The 17,114-nt window shown below is 42.4% G+C and overlaps 1 protein-coding gene across 1 annotated transcript in view; it reads left to right on the forward strand.

Annotated features, from left to right (window-relative positions):
- Positions 1-17,114, forward strand: part of PCDH15 (protocadherin related 15) — a 311,085-nt gene that overhangs the window by 274,147 nt on the left and 19,824 nt on the right. The window contains exons 30-31 of the mRNA XM_059476704.1: positions 7,092-7,268; positions 13,228-13,446. Of these exons, the coding sequence (XP_059332687.1) occupies positions 7,092-7,268; positions 13,228-13,446 (396 nt within the window). The remainder of the gene's footprint in view (positions 1-7,091; positions 7,269-13,227; positions 13,447-17,114) is intronic.

The raw sequence follows: 17,114 nt of genomic DNA on the forward strand, positions 1-17,114 counted from the left end.
TCAGCTCCAGCAGCTCCTGGCCCTGCTGTGCTCAGCACCCGCAGCTGGACACAGCACTGCAGAGGTGCCTCCAGGGCTGCCCCAGGGCCAGCATCCCTCCCTGCCCTGCTGCCAATGCTCTGCTCCTGCTCCTGCCCCTGGGATATCGAGATCCCCAGGTCTTCCTTGTGCAGCTCTCCGGCGTCTCTCCCTGTCTTGGTTTAGAAAGATAGCTGCCTGCTAAGGAAGGCAGGAGCCTCCCCGAAATGGAGAATGTAAACCCTCCCCACCCCTCCAAATTGCTATAAATTTTAAATTAAGGGGTTCTCAGGCAAAAATATGGGAGCAGGAAATAACAGTTATTTAATAGGGATAGGAAAAAAAAAGGATAAAATAAACAATGCAGTACACTAGAACAACACTGACAGAGTCAGAACCCAACCTGACACCCTGTGGGCTGTTGGTGACAGTCCAATTGGAATTGTGGCTGCAGCCCTCCTGCAGTGTCAGGTGTGGTTCTGTTGGAGCAAGGGGAATCTGTAGAGAAGGATGTGTTCTTCCTCTGAAGATCCAGTGGAAGGAGAGACAGCTGCTGTTCCTCTGGGGAGTCCAGAGGAGAAAGCTGTGCTGGTGTCTCAAAAACCTCTGGATTATATCTGGGTAGCAATGCTTGGCTCCTCCCTCTGGGCGGAGCATCTCCCAATGGGATGTTATAGTTCTTATCAGACATGCAGTGACATTCAATAGTCTGTTATCAGCAATGTCCCCTCCCAAGGGGGGAGTGATTGTAATCACTCAAAGAGAGAGATAAGGCAAACTGCCCACCTGACAAAGGTAATCTGCCATACAGATGGTAATGGAAAACATCTTGCATTGCAATCTTCAACACTCCCCTCACTTCAACCATGTTTTTCTTAGCCAGTTTTATGCTCTGAAAAGAATGGGGCAGTTCCCCAGGTAAACAAGATCCATGCTGAGCCCTCTAACACAATGCAGAAGTGGCCAGGCAGGCTTTTCCCTGAAAATCCAAATGCAGAATCAAGTGCTGATTCTTGGAGTTATTGCTGAAGGAGTTTTTAAGGAATATGAATGCTGAACCTTCCAACTTAATGGTTTGCATATCTAAAGCTGACTGCCATCATTCTTCAAAGGAACTCTACTTAATGCACAGAAACTGTGCTGCACTTAAAAGAGATGTTATAAAATACTACAGCAGTAAATACTGCTGTAAATTATAGATCATAATGTACAGCACATGTACATTGTGCATCACATAAGATTTTATGTCTAATCATAGTATATGAGACAATAAATTTTATATCTGGGAGCTGGAACACACACTTCAGGGAAGTGTTTCAGACGTGGATGATTTCCCTGCAGTTGTGGTTTTTTTTCTCCTCAGTCCCCGAACGGGTAAAAAATCAGCTCATCTCAGCTGCAGGGTATAAATCACTCAGTCTTGTTACTTTTCCCACATGAGAAGTCACATTCCCATGCTCACCGTATGATTTTTGCCAGATAATTACTGAATTAAGTCTAATTACAGCTGACTGCACTGTGTGCCTGTTGGGGTGGTGGCAGTGACCTTGCCCTTGAGCTCTCTCCACAGGTGGCACTTGGTTTCCTGCCCTTTTTGAAAGGTTCCTGAGTCACAGGTCCAGCTGTAGCTGCTTTGTCCTTTACCCTTTACTCTCTGACAGGAACATTTTGGGGTCACTTCGCTCCTGCCCCTCCACTCCACCTCCCCTCCCCTTTTTCTCATCACTTTGTCACACTGTAATGTTTCATTCCAGATTAAATTGCAAGCTTCCATTAGGAATAGATTAGATAATAACAGAATTGATTGAGTTAGATAAAATCTGATGAAATAAATATATTAGGGGGACATTTGTCACTAACTGGCTGTCTCCTGTTTCATGTCCAGCCGGTCTGGCTTTGCTGGGAAAATGTGTACACTACTACTGGGTGTAATGTTCACAGAGCCTGTTCCACTCTCTCTCCTGAGCAATCAGGATGATTAATAACTGCAGGCCACCTTTAATAAGTTGGGTAATAGAGACCCCAGCTTCCATAAGCCCAGCTTTTCCACTTGCTGCTGGCCCTGGCAGCTGGGAAGCCGCGGTTCAGCAAGCTCCTGCTCTCCGTAACTCCCGGGGTTGTTGTGCTAATGGAGCTCTCCAAAGCTCTCTAATGCAGTGGATAGAGTTGTAAACTCCTGCTTTCTCTCCTCAGGAATTGCTGACAATTGCAGGAAAAGCCCTTTTGTGCTGAGATCTGGAGATTGTCCTGGGGGTCAGAGGGGAGATGTCTCTGGGTATTATTCATTGGATGAGCGCAATGCTCCTTCTGTAATCGGGACAAATGAGGCTGAAATAAAAAAATTGGAGCGTGTGTAGGGATTTTGGAGGGCAGGATTTTACAGGATGAGCACAAAGAGAAGGAAAGCAACTTCAGCAGTGTGTAAGAAAGCAAATTTCCTTACTGGTGTGCAAACCAATCTGCCTGTAGTGGTGCTGGGGTGACAGTGGGACTTGAATCTTCAAGGCCTTTTCCAGCCTTAATTCTCTGCTTTTATGGGATTAGGATAAGTGGATATAAAGGCATTGGCTCTGGGTTGTTTTCTAAATACTATTAATAATATTATTATGAAATATTATATATGTTATTCTATTATATATGTTATTATGAAATATTATATATGTTATTCTATTCTATGCATAGGGAATTGTCTCTGTGCTGCTGAACATATGTGTGATAGAAAAATAATGTTTGTGAAAGGCTATTTTATAAAAAAGTGATGTTTTTAGGCTTGGAATAAACCCTAGGCACCACAGGATGAGCAGACCCTTTCCTGAGCTCTATTTATGTTGCAATAAGGAGTCTGGGAGCTGAGGCTCCAGTGTATCCCCCTAAATCTCTCACTGACTGCACCAGAGGGGCTGGAATTGGTCCTTGGCTCTTTGGGGAAGTCCAGTTGAAAATCCAGTGGTTTCATTGACAATTATTAATCCCACAACAACTCCGCACAGGCAGAATTTGGCTGAAGTGGAGCAGAATTGAGGCGTTAATTGAAGCGCTTGAAAAGTCTGCATTGATACTGATGGTGGGGGCAGGATGCTCTCAGCTCTGCATGGTTGCCAAATTTGTGCTTTCAAATACTCAGAATACAAATTTATCATTATTATTGCACCAGGTTATTTTTGGGAAATAGAATTTTGGCCAAAAATTATGCAGGATATTGAATTTTCAACATTACTCACTCCAAGTCTTCGGTAATCTGAGTCCTGAAAGAAAGAATATTTGGGGTTAGTATTTTTTCTATTTCTTAAAATATTTTATGTGCTCCAAAAACACAATAGGTTTTTTAATTCCTCAAGAACTTCTTGCTATGATGCCAGGGTGAACCCCTAAATTTAATCCTATATTCTCCAGGATCTTGTCTGGAAGGGGATACAGCAACCTCAGGCGTGGATATAAACACATGGACATGGCACTGAGAGCAGGCTGGGAATGTGATGCTTTTTTCCAAATTTTGGGGTTTGACCTGCTGCTTTCAGGGATGTTCCAGGAAGTACCAGCTCAGAAATGTTCTGAAATCCCCTTTCCAGTACTTACAGGGGATGTGCAAGAAGACTGGAAATGAGATTTTCACAAAAGTGGGAAGTGCCAGGACACAGGGAATGGCTTCCCACTGCCAAGGAATAGATGGGACAGTAATAGATTGGAATAGAGGGCAGGAATAGATGGGAATATTGGAATATTTGGAATAAATCGTTCCCTGGGAGGGTGGGCAGGCCCTGGCAGAGGGTGCCCAGAGCAGCTGTGGCTGTCCCTGGATCCCTGGCAGTGCCCAAGGCCAGGTTGGACAGGGCTTGGAGCAGCCTGGGACAGTGGGAGGTGTCCCTGCCCATGGCAGGAGGTGGAACTGGATGGGATTTAAGGTCCCTTCTAACCCAAACCGTTCTGGGACTTCAAGGGGCAGAATTCCCCATCCAAGGGACAGCTCAACAGACCAACACCCCTGTGTTATTTTGCCTTTACGTTTATTTTGCATCTAAAGATGAGAAAAAATCACCTCAGAATTTTCAGGGACATTTGGGCCTCAGGATCCCTCGATGGCAGAAGAACTCCTCTTTTCCAGTGTCACTGCAGGGAATCGTGAGAGCTGTGCTCATGGGGATGCATTGGGAGGCATTTCCCTCACTGCTGAGCAGCTCCTGTGGACTTGGAGCAGTTGGAAAGGCTCTTTGCCTGTTCTGCTCCTGCTTCCACCCTTTACACGCCGCTTGGGACGATGGGAATAACCCTCATGGGATTAACAAGTGGCAGACTAATTTTAAATTGAATTCTGCTGATCAGCACAGCAGAGCTGCGGATGCTGCTGTTACTTGAAAGCAGGAATCTAAAAAAATTGTCTTCTGTGAGTAGCACTGCAAGCAAGTGGCCATTTCCAAAGGAGTTCTAAAACACTACAGTGTTTTTTCAGCATCACAAGTTCAGCTGAAGGATTTTTCAAACAGCTCTAGAGGGAACTGCCCTATTTTTAAGTGAATTCTTTAGCTGCAGCTTTTCAGTCTTCAGTGTGATTTTATTCTCTGTTTTAACCTCAACATGCAATTTGTGTGTTTCAAACTGAACACTGCTGCTATTCTGCTGGACTTTGTGGGGTTTCCTGCAATGTCAGTACAGCCAATGGCTGCAATGTACACATTTCTCAGGAAGTGATATCACAGAATTCCAGACTGGTTTGGATGGGAAGGGACCTTAAAGTCCATCCAGGGCCACCCCATCCCATGGGCAGGGACACCTTCCATTGTCCCAGGCTGTTCCAGCCTGGCCTTGGGCACTGCCAGGGATCCAGGGGCAGCCACAGCTGCTCTGGGCACCCTGTGCCAGGGCCTGCCCACCCTGCCAGGGAACAATTCCTAATTCCCAATATCCCATCCATCCCTGCCCTCTGGCACTGGGAAGCCATTCCCTGTGTCCTGTCACTCCATCCCTTTCCCAAATATTCTGTTTGTTCTTCAGTTTTAATGTTTTAGACAAAGATATTCTCAAAGGCAATGAATTCCAGCAGGATGCCAGGAATTAGTGAGGAAAGGGAATCTTGTTACTGATTCTGCCAGAAGTGACCCCACATTATAACTTTCCACCCTGATATGGAGCATTTCTGTCTTGGGTGTAATAAGAGTTCTGTACAAGGGAACAGGGACAGGACAAGGGGAAAGGGCCTCAGGCTGGGCCAGGGGAGGCTCAGCTGGGACAGCAGCAGCAATTTCTGCATGCAAAGGGTGCTCAGGCCTTGGCAGGGGCTGCCCAGGGAGCTTTGCAGTGCCCAGCCCTGCAGGTGTCCCAGGCAGGGCTGGAGGTGGCACTCAGTGCTCTGGGCTGGGCACAAGGTGGGCACTGGGCACAGGGGGGATTCTGGCATTCTGTGATTCCATGAAATTCATCTCCTCCTGCAGCAAGAGAAGATGATTAAATGCTAATTATGGAGGCAAGTCCTTTATACATTTGTTCTGCCTGACACCTTGTGCCAAACACCCTTCTGAGAATGGTTGTGGTTTCGTTTTAGCCACTTACACTCCCATCATGTTTAGTGGGGTTTTATGGTAATCTCCATAACCCAGATTGGTCCCGGCAGGTTTTCCCTGGGGGAATTATTGTTGCTGAGGTGTCTGTGACAGGTGCTCACCTTGGCTGCCAGTGCAGAGCATGCCAGAAGCAGAGATAAGCAGAGTTTTCCATATCTGCAAACAACAGGAGAGCTTGTTCAGAGGACACCACTCCACAAGCACTGTTTCAACCAATCTGTATCCCTATTTTCTCTGCAGTAATTCCATATATTCACTCCTCAGGTATGACCTGCCTCTGACATACTTGAATTTTTCAAGATCTTATAAAAAAGCTTAAAAGCTTACAACGGGTTTTGAGGGCCCACTAAATTTCCACACAAAGAGAAGAGATTTTCCTTGGATAAATGCGAATCAGGAGTCTTAAAAAATCAGGAAATCTTGTGTCAGAAGAAAAAACACAACAGTAAAAATGGAACCTCAACACCTGCAGAAGGTTTTGTGTTGAACAAGTGGTACCTTAAAGTCATTTTTTTGTGGGAGATATGTCTTTCTCCACACCCTGCTGCATCCTTGATGGATCAACAACACATTCCCTGTAGTTCCCTTGCTTTTGCCTCCCAGCTCAGCTATTGCTTTTTGATTTTCTGATCACATTAATTGCCCCAGGAAATTCTATATTTTCTTATAAGTTTAGATGGAATTTTTATGCTTCCAAATGCTCTGGTTTATTTCTCCCTCCTTTTTTTGTACAGAGTTGATTATATTTGCATTTATGCCTTTGTTTATAAAATTCTCTGTCAGCTTTGAGTGAACCTTTCTCTTTCAGCTTTGAGTGAACCTTTCTTGATCCCATGTTGGAAATCTCATCAACCATTAGCAAGTCTGGTTGTTGCTGGGTTTTTTGTTGATATTGTTGTTACCTCTAAATTCTATCAGCCTTTTTTTTTAACTTGCTTGTGGAATCCTGCTGCAGTTTATTTGATTTTATTTTCTGTGGTAAAAATGTCAGCCCAATATTCCAATTTCCTCCTGCCTTAAAACCTGGTGCCTTTTGGAGCAGGTATTGCAGCCCCCTCAGAAATGTTGTGTGATATTGGAGGCCTGGATGAAATATCCCACCAAAAATTGCTCAAGTGGTTGTTTCTCTGGGTGAAAATTTATAGAATGCACCCTGTGGAAGGCTGGGATGGAAGTGCTGGAATCATATAACTTAATAAAAGGCTGACAGGGGGATTTTGTGTGAAATATAGGTGGTGATTCCCATGAGCCATTTAAAACTCAACTGGGGTCATAAATACAAAGAGCTGGACTTAAGGACACAATTTCTGAATACCTCTCCAAGCACTGCTGAGTTTTTCTCAGGAGTTCAGCACTTCAGAGGTTATGTGGAGCAGCAATTCCTTTTCAAAAGTGCTCTGAAGGTCAAAATCCTTCTCACCCTATGGGTTTTTCCTATCAGTACCTCATTTGGGCTGGGGTCAGTGGTGAGCAGCCCAAATCCATCACTGCAGCTTTCCAGCTCCCTCTTCCCTTTAGGATTTTGGAACGCTACGTCCAGGACCAGATCCCGGGGGCAACGGTCGTGGTGGAATCCATCGGAGCCCGGAGGTTTGGGGATGGATATTCTGAGGAGGATTACACCAAGTCCGACCTCATGGTCTACGCCATCGACCCACAGACCAACAGAGCCATCATGAGGAATGAACTTTTTAAGTGAGTGTTGGTTTTGTTGATCTCCCTCTGTTTCCATGGATTGTTTGGGAAGCTGTTGGTTTGTTAGAAACTGGTTCAGCATAATAGGAGCAGAAAAATCCATTGAAACAGCTGCTGCATGAATATCTCCTTGGGAATTTGCCACTTCCTACTTCAGTCCAGCGCCTTGGGCTAAATTGTCCCAATCCACATGATTCAGACATTGTCACCATGACATTGTCACCATGACAGCTTGTAATGGGTTTTGTCCACCCCGTGGAGGAGCTTCCAACTCAAATTCCTGCAAGGAATTTCCTTCCTATGCACACAAAGTCCTGTGTGATCTTCAGGCTTTGGTGCTGCAGTGGTGACCTTCAGGCTTCCCACAGTTTCTGTTTGGGTCTGCTTTCCTTTTCTTTTCTTTTCTTTTCTTTTCTTTTCTTTTCTTTTCTTTTCTTTTCTTTTCTTTTCTTTTCTTTTCTTTTCTTTTCTTTTCTTTTCTTTTCTTTTCTTTTCTTTTCTTTTCTTTTTTGTTTTCTTTCTTTTTTCTCTCTTCTCTTCTCTTCTCTTCTCTTCTCTTCTCTTCTCTTCTCTTCTCTTCTCTTCTCTTCTCTTCTCTTCTCTTCTCTTCTCTTCTCTTCTCTTCTCTTTTCTCCCTTCTCTTTTCTCTTTTTTCTTTTCTCTTTTCTCTTTTCTCTTTTCTCTTTTCTCTTTTCTCTTTTCTCTTTTCTCTTTTTTCTTTCCAGGGGAAGGGAAGGGAAGGGAAGGGAAGGGAAGGGAAGGGAAGGGAAGGGAAGGGAAGGGAAGGGAAGGGAAGGGAAGGGAAGGGAAGGGAAGGGAAGGGAAGGGAAGGGGCAGAGGTGGTTTGCACCTCATGTAAAACATAGACTGGGACATGGGCCAGTGCACACCTCCACACAGGAAATCAGGTTCTTCAAAATGCAAATCAAGTTCTTCTTCTAAAGAAAAAAACACCCCCTTTTTGATTGGTTTGTTTTCTTGGGGTTTTTTTTGTTTTCGGTTGTTTATATTATTTTTTTTCACATGTTCCACCTTGGTGTTGATTTTTCTCTTGGTGAGAACCCCCCCAGGCTCTTCCTGCACTGAGCATGTCCTCAGCAGCCTGGCAGGACAAGGCTGCAAACGAGAGCAGGGAAATGAGGTTGGAAAAGGCTGCTTCTCCCAAGCTCCTGGTGGAGTGTAGGTGAACGGCAGCATAGGAGAGTTCTGCAGATATTCAGATTTTGTAGGCTGGGAAAGATCACTGGGATCAGTCTGAGCAAGTTTGGGAACCAAACTAATTCTGCTTGGAACAGAAATTAATTTCCCAAATTAATTCTGCTTGGAACATATCTGTCAGCAAAGCAATTGCACCAGACAATCCAATCAACTACAACTTGGGGGTTGTTACTGCAGGTTAGTTCCCTGTCAAAAATTAGGCCTTTTGTCTTTTTTTTAAATTTTTCCAGGATCAGTTTTATTATAACTTTGGGTGCTAAATTTAAGTATCCATTGGTGCTTTTAATTTCTAGGTCTCACCAAGGTCTAGGCTCCTCTTCCCATCATCCTCTGTATTTTTATTCTTGATAAGTTCTTCTCTGGGCTATGTTTTAATTCTTTTAATCACTTGAAGTTTTCTCTGAACTCACTCTAGTCTTCCAGCATCATTTAACTGAAGTAGGAATATAAAAAAATTATATTTTATATTTAAAAATTATATTAAATATAATTAATAGCAATAACATCTTTCAGGGGGTGACAATAGAGCCTCCTTCCTCCTCCTTGCATTTGTTTTTAGGTATCCCCATGGTCATTGGGTCTTTTCAGGCCTCAGTGGTGCTCTGGGTGTTTGTCTGGTCACTAGTCCAGTATTGGTCATTCCCAGAATGGTGTCATTGTGGTCTTTTCCAAGTTTTATCCAAGATTTTGACACCCTTTTCCTCCTCCCTTTGGAAAACTCTCAGTAAATCCACTACTATCAGAATATGAAAATCAGCTTTTATCTGAGCAGGGAGGCAGTTGGTTCTTTGAATTTCAGGAAAAATAAACTTTTCCCTTTGCAGACTCTCTTCATGGTCAGAAAAAATGTCCCTCTTCATTTTGGCACCCTTTGAAAATATTGAAATATCTTTTTAGTGATGTTCAGGTGTCCAGTGAAGTACCCAGAGCAGAATAGAGTTAAGATGGGTTAAAAATCAGATTTTCCAACAGGAAGGGAAGGGGGATTCATTTGAGAAACAACTTCATTAAAATGCTCCCTGTGCCTGCACACTCAGCTTTTTAAGGGCTTTTTTTTCTTCTCTTCAAAAGCTTTTAAATATTTAAATCAGCAAAATCCCAGGGAATGCTTCCCTGACTTTAGGGTAGAGGTGAGTGGCTGCCAGCTCACTGGAGTAAGGAGAGTTTTGCAGCTGGAGTTCCCAAGTTTTCATGGAAAAGTGGGAGAAACTCAGGAGATTTCGGATGCACCCAAATCCACGCAGATTTTAGCATCCTAAAAAGATAAAGATCTCTCCTGGAGTTTGATTTCAGAGGGATGGCTCAGGGTTCTTCCTGCCATGGTCAGAGGACACTTTAGCAATGGTTGTCTCCTCACTGGAAAGGCACAAGTCCCAACCACCCTTCAGCCAGCCAAGAGTCTGCTCTGGATCTGACAGAAAAGGGATCAGGGGGAGAAAAGATCATTTCATAACCTGGATATGATGGGAGAAATGTGAATAAGTCCAAAAGAAACAGAACATCCTGTTTTACTAAAAATTAAATTTTAAAAATTCCTATTTAATTAAAAATTAAATGTTTTACCTAAACATTTAAGTACCAATAAGGAAGATAAATTCCCACAGGTGGTTTTCCAAGTGTTTAACAATTCCATGATGTATCCAGGACCAGCAGCAGAGAATTAGTGACTTCTGCCATCTTGGATTTTTATACAGCTCACCAAGTGATTGTGTATTGGAAGATTCCTGTGGCTTTTCCAGAATGGGCTTTTTTGGGAACACCTGCTGTGCTCCTGCTTCTAAAGCAGAGTGGAGGCTTTGATTTAAGAGAATTTCTTGTGAACCTGTCACTGTTTGAAAGCAATTATTTGTGAAGGTCGGATGCGAGGGGAATTGAGGATGAAGTGGAACAGCAGGGGGAGAGCTGCAGGGATGCAGGCAGGAGTCAGGGATCCAAACCCAGAGCAGCTGGGGCTGGGACAAGGGGGTGGACACAGCAGCTGAACAGAGTTACAATTGGCACCATGAGAAGCAAACCCCACTGAACCAAAGCATGAGGCTCCCATGATCCATAATATTAATCCCACAATAATTCCAGGAAAATGTTTGCCTGGAAAACAAAGGCATGATTTAGAAGTCGTGGATGTAGCAGCCAGTGGCAGGAGGTAAAACTCATGTGTCTCTCAAGATATGCAGAATTTTCCCTGTCCTGTACTTTGTAAAACTGATACACAATGAGAGATCTGTATTTTTCCTTCAGATTGTTATGATTGATTACCTAAAGTTTTTATTAGTCAGGGAGAGAGTCATTCAGGTTGGGAAGAATCTCTGAGCTCATCAGCTCCAACACTTAACCCAGCATTTCCAAGCCCTCCACTAAACCATGTCCTCACATCCACACATTTACGGAAGACCTGCAGGGCTGGGCGCTGCAAAGCTCCCTGGGCAGCCCCTACCAAGGCCTGAGCACCCTTTCCATGCAGAAATTGCTGCTGCTGTCCAAGTTGTCCCCCCTGAGCCTCCTCTGCTCCAGGCTGAGCCCCTTCCCAGCTCCCTCAGCCATTCCTCCTCTGATTTTTGCTCCAAATCTGTTTGATTACACCCCAAAAATGTCTCTGTACTTCACTATGTCCTCCCTCTTCCCCAAACCCTAAAAGACTCCGAAGGCACTCAGATAATTTCCCAGACTGAAACGTTCAGCCTCCTTTCCTATCTTATAAAGGGAAGAGGCTTTGATTTATTGGAGCATAAAAACCAGTTGAATGCAGCAAATTCCTCCTGCATAAATTAAGTGGAAAATGTCCCCTGTTAAAAAGAGAACTGTGTGAAGCTCCTGCACAACGTGTCAGGTTCCATCACGGAGTAAACGCTCACGGCTGAGTTACGGACCTGTTAAAAAGGCTCTGTCGGGAAAATGCCAGCAGAATTTCAAGGGAGAGATGCTTAAAATCATCCAGGGATTTAATGTGTCCTGCTGGGAAGGCTTTTGCCAGCTCCAAGGACGTGGGACATGCACCAGTGACATCTAGTGAGCAGTAAGAGAATGTTTCTATCCACTTTATGCCGTCATTTAGGTCAGAAAATGGATTTTTTTTCTCAAGTACCAAGGAAAAGGTTTGTGGAACATCAGGAATGGGAATTATTCTTCCAGACACCTTTGTGAGGATGGGGGTGAGCAGCCCATTTTCCCTCAGTATCATGAAACCAGCCCAAATTCATCATTCAGGATGAGCTGTTCTGCCTGTGATGAGATCCAGTTCATCCATTACACACCCAGAGCAGAGTGGATTCTCCCTAAAATTCCAAAATAAAAAATTAGGAACAAGAAATACTATGAGGATTTATCAGGGAATTAATCTGAGGAGAAGTCAATTATAAGAAATTACTGCCCTTAAAGAAAAGGTCTTTGAGGAGTGGAATTTCTATCAGTAATCAGAGTAAGGAAATCAAAGTTATCTCAGGCTTTCTTTGGGCATTCAGAGTTTATACGCAAAAATACTTATGGAAGTTTTTTGTTTTTTTTTTTTTTATTTGACATTTTCTGGAGGTTTTCCATCCCTTTGTCTTTTTCCAGGGAAACCACTGTATGTGTAAGGATCTGGAATTCTGCTATAGTTCTCACCCTTTAGGATCCTCCATCCTAACACATCTCCTACTTTGGTCTTTGGAGCTGGGCAGCTTGTGAGACACTCAATCCTCACTTCTGGAGTGATCCAAGAATTTTTATTTTCCTTCAGAAGTTGAAGCCTTGGACAATGCATTTTTTGTCCAGCCAGCCAAAGAATTTCCATAAGGAGCTGAGCAGATCATCTAAATATTGCCTGATTTTAGGGTAACAGCGACCATGGAATCATTAAGGGTGGAAAAGACATCTGAGGTTATCAAATCCAACATCCTCAGCACTGCCAAGGCCACCACTGTCCCATGTCCCCAAGTGCCAGATCCACAGGTTCTTTGAACATTTCCAGGGATGGTGACTCCACCACTGCTTTGATGATCTTTTGGGCAGTGGTCCTTAGGGATGTGTCCAGTGTGGTGTTTGTGAGGGTCCCCAGGATGAGGTGAGAGATTAGAATCTGACTCCATGTTATCAGAAGGCTGATTTATTATTTTATTATATATTATATTTAAAAATGCTATAATAAAACTATACTAAAGAAAGAGAAAGGCCACAGACAGAAGGTTTGACAAGAATGATAATGAAAACTCGTGACTGACTCCTCAGAGTCTGACACAGCTGATGGTGATTGGTCATTAAATAAAACCAATTCACATGAAGCCAATCAAACATTGACTAGTTGGTAAACAATATCCAGACCACATTCCAAACAGGGAGAAGGAGAAGCAATCAGATAATTTTTGTTTTCATTCTTTTCTGAGGCTTCTCAGCTTCCCAGGAGAAGAAATCCTGGCAAAGGGATTTTTCACAAAATATGACAGTGACAGTCCAGGAAGGGTTGGTTGATCCTCGGGAACAAAGCAGAGAAGGAAAAGCACAAAGCAAGGCCTTTGTGATGCCAGCAAGAACTTTGTGCCCCTGGAAATCAGGGTGAGCTCATCTCAGCCCTCCTTTTCAGTGTCTAAACTGTGTCCTGGTCTTAAGTGCATTGGAATTGTCCCTGGCACTGGGATTACAGGGAATTGCCACTATCCCAAAGCCCACAGAGATGATGTATGCACTTTATTGGGCTATTAACCTGCCCTAATTAAAACTCTCTTCATGACCTTGGCCCTAATAGCGGGGTGTTTCTGTGCCCTTGAAGGTTCCTGGATGGCAAACTGCTGGATATCAACAAGGAGTTCCAGCCCTACCTGGGCCAGGGCGGGCGAATCCTGGAGATCCGCACGCCGGACGTGGTGGCCAACGTGAAGAAGCAGGCGCAGGCCGTGGGCTTCACGGAGGGGGCACTGCTGGCCCTGGCTGTCATCATCTTCCTGTGCTGCATGCCAGCCATCCTCATCGTCATGGTCAGCTACCGCCAGTGAGTACCCTCCTCCTCCTCCTCCTCCTCTCCCAGCTGAGTGGTTTTGGGGTCCCCCGTGGCAGGAAGGAAATGATGAATCTGACTCCATGTTCTTAGAAGGCTAATTTATTATTTTATGTTGTTCTATTATATTAAAGAATACTATACTAAACTGTAAGAGCCAAAATTAGGGATGTAGACTCCAGGCAGCTCTCCAAAATGCAGTTTATTCCATCTGAGAGGTTACAGCAGCCCAGGGTTGTGGGTGACAGAGCTGTGCCTACAGCTGTCAGCTCCAGCTGCAGGCAGGCCTGGAGACCCTTAGTTTAGGTTACAATGCATTATATACTTTGGTTTTGGTTACAATACATTAAATACTTTTCTTTGCTGATCATCTTCATACAGTAGAACCAATCTATACCTTAACTATTATCTCTAGCCTCTCATAACTACTGTAATTACCATATTCATGTTACTGTTCTCCAATCACAAAAAGTTAGTACATTGCAGTTTAAGCTAGAAGTTGTTACTCAGTTTTCTTGCAGTGGAAAATTCTGAGACCTTTTTTCTACTTGCCACATCAGCAGGCTTGTTTGCCTGTGCTTATCTTCTTGCTTGGTAAAAAAATCTTGTTTGAGGTGGGTTCATCCTTTGCTCTAAGTCATAAAAACCCCTTCTAACTAACAAACCCTTTGCCTTTTTGGTTATCCAGTGAGACTGGCTCAGCAATTCTTTTCTTCTCTATCAAAACTTGCTTCCATCTCTATTCCTTCTTCAGACTCTACATTTAAAAATCTTTCTGCTAAGCACACATATCTGTGAGACTTTCTTGTCAAACTTTCATCCTTCCCAACACTAAACTATACTAAAGAATAGAGAAAGGATACTCACAGAAGGTTTAACAAGATACTAATGAAAAACTCGTCACTCCTTCCAGAGTCCTGGCACAGCCTGACCGTGATTGGTCATTAAGTCAGAACAATTCACACGTTGGATAAACTATGTCCAAACCACATTCCAAAGCAGCAAAACACAGGAGAAGCAAATGAGATAATATTGTTTTCCTTTTTCTCTGAGGCTTCTCAGCTTCCCAGGAGAAGAATCCTGGGCAAAGAGGGTTTTTCAGAAAATATGATGGTGACATTCCAGGGTTGTAACGTCATAGTAGAGGTGCTGTAGTTTGTAGCAGAACCGCTTCAATGATTATTCATCTTTTCTAGATTAATTTCTATTTATTATTGCCCATTTCTATAATACTTTGTATGTATTATCTAGATTTCTACTATATAAAGTAATTTCTGGGTTTAGTCCCCTTCTCACCACAAGGGTTGCTCAATGCTTGGTGTGATGAACATGGAAAGTGCATCTTGGGTTTCCTAACACAGTGCAGGAATTTTGTGCCAAAGCACTGGCTCAAAACCCAGGTGTTGGACATAGAAGTGAAGATTCAGAGCTGAATTCCATACCAAAAATAAAAAAAAAAGGAAAAAGGTGCTTTTCAAGAAATGAATCAAAAATCAAATTAGAGGATTCCAGTGTTTTTGCTTAAATCCCAAAATATTTTTTCCCAAGCTTCTTAATTGCTAATGTTTCCTGGAGAGTTGGTTTTCTGCCATTGTAGGGCAACATCAGAGATACTTTTTGATATTTCCTCTTGCCTGTTATACACTGAAGCAGTAATTGGCTGATAAATTAATTCAAATCAACATCTGCAACAAGTTCATTCAGCTAAAATTTTCAGGTCTACTCATATTTAGGATCACTGCATTTGGACTTAAAGGCTCCATATCCATTTATTTATTTATTTATTTATTTATATATATATATGTGTGTGTGTGTGTGTGTGTGTGTGTGTATATACACCATAGATTTATTCTGTAATTAAAAATTATATTCATAAATTTACATATACATTATATTCCAGTTCATAGATTTATAAATCCATTTATTCACTGATTTATTCTTTAATTAATGATCATATTCACATCCCCTTTCCTCCATTTTGGGTGAAGAGAAAAAGCCTTTTAAAGAAGTTTGGAAGAGTTTGACCAACTTTTGCACCATTGGGATGGCAGATCATTCCCAAGCTGCTCTTCCTCTCCCAGAATTCTGTGGAAAAATTGCTTCCATGAGCCAGTTCATCTTGCAATTCATTGGTGGCTATTATCTGAATTGCAGATTCCTTAAAGAAATGAAGCAGCCTCATTTTTCCTTGGCATCTGTTAGATTATCTAAACACCATCAATCTCTTTTAGGAGCTCTCAGGAATCTGCTTAAATTAATTTCATCCAAAAATCCCATTTTTCCAATCTAGAGATCTGACTTGGAGTTGGATTTATAGCAGCCCATTGCAAATAAATTGTATTTTTATGGAGAGTGCCAAAGAAAATGAAAGGAATTTAAAAGTTAAATTAAAATCCTGAGCCTCGTGATTTGTTTTTGCATTCCAGCCTTTTTCACTCCTTTTCCAAAGAAATCTCAGTATTTTTCCTAAAATATTTCTTTAGTAATAAATCTAAAAATGACTCCTTTGAAATCCAGTATCCAGCACAAACATGTAAGGTACTTATAAATTATGTATTATTTAATAATCACAAAAGAATGGCATCTTCTAAATAATAACCAAAAATGATGCTACTTCATTATTAAAAGTATTTCTATACAGTTTTGAAATATGCTAAAATGAGAAAAGATAAAGAAAATATTGATTATATTATTTATATTGTTATCAAAAAATAATTCAATATAAAGAAACAAGTCTAAAAATGTGCCTGCTTAAGAAAAAACTGGAGAAATATTCATGTTTTCATGTCTTGTTTTCATTCCCTGCTGTAAGTTGTATTTCTGCTGACTACAGAATTGTTTCCAGAGGATCAAAAATAGCAGCCAAATGCTGTTCAGCTCTGGAAGTTCTGATTCTTTTAACAAGTCATTAATTCTGGAATTTGATGTGTGGAATAATTAAGTAGCCTGTAGTTTATTACTCCTGTTAGAGTCGCTGTTATGGGCAGTTGTTGGGAGAGAATTTATTTAACCTCCCTTTTTATCTCTTTTTTTTGCAACCAAACAGATTCAAAGAGTAAGTATTTATTTCCAGTTTTGCTTCTTCCAGCTTGCACAGGAATACTGACAAATTTTGTTCTCAACATTTATTAAATATAAGGGGTTTTTAAAATTCCTATAGTTGACTTGCTCCTGAACTCCTGGTGTGATGAGTTTAAAAGTGACTTATTTTTATGGCTACTCAGTGTCATTGGGGTATATCAGGCACATCATCCTGGTGGCGCTCCCCACACAAGGAGCTTTGTTTTCTAGACAGGGAACAGATTTTTTTTTCCACTGTGATTTTACCCCATGGAAAAAATAAATTAAAAAAAATTAATTTAAAAAAGGGCGTTTTTTGGGACAAACCATTCATTGAACAGAAATTTCCCAGCCAATTCTATTAAGAAAAAACGAGTTGTGAGTGGACAAGCGGGAGTGGGATCGAACTGAAAGAAATAGATTTAGATGGGATATTGGGCATTAGGAATTGTTCCCTGGCAGGGTGGGCAGGCCCTGGCACAGGGTGCCCAGAGCAGCTGTGGCTGCCCCTGCATCCCTGGCAGTGCCCAAGGCCAGGTTGGACTTTGGGAATTGGAGCAGCCTGGGATGGTGGAAGGTGTCTCTGCCATGGCAGGGGTGGA

The sequence above is a fragment of the Ammospiza nelsoni genome, chromosome 8 (genome assembly GCF_027579445.1).
Source record: "Ammospiza nelsoni isolate bAmmNel1 chromosome 8, bAmmNel1.pri, whole genome shotgun sequence".
NCBI lineage: Eukaryota > Metazoa > Chordata > Aves > Passeriformes > Passerellidae > Ammospiza > Ammospiza nelsoni.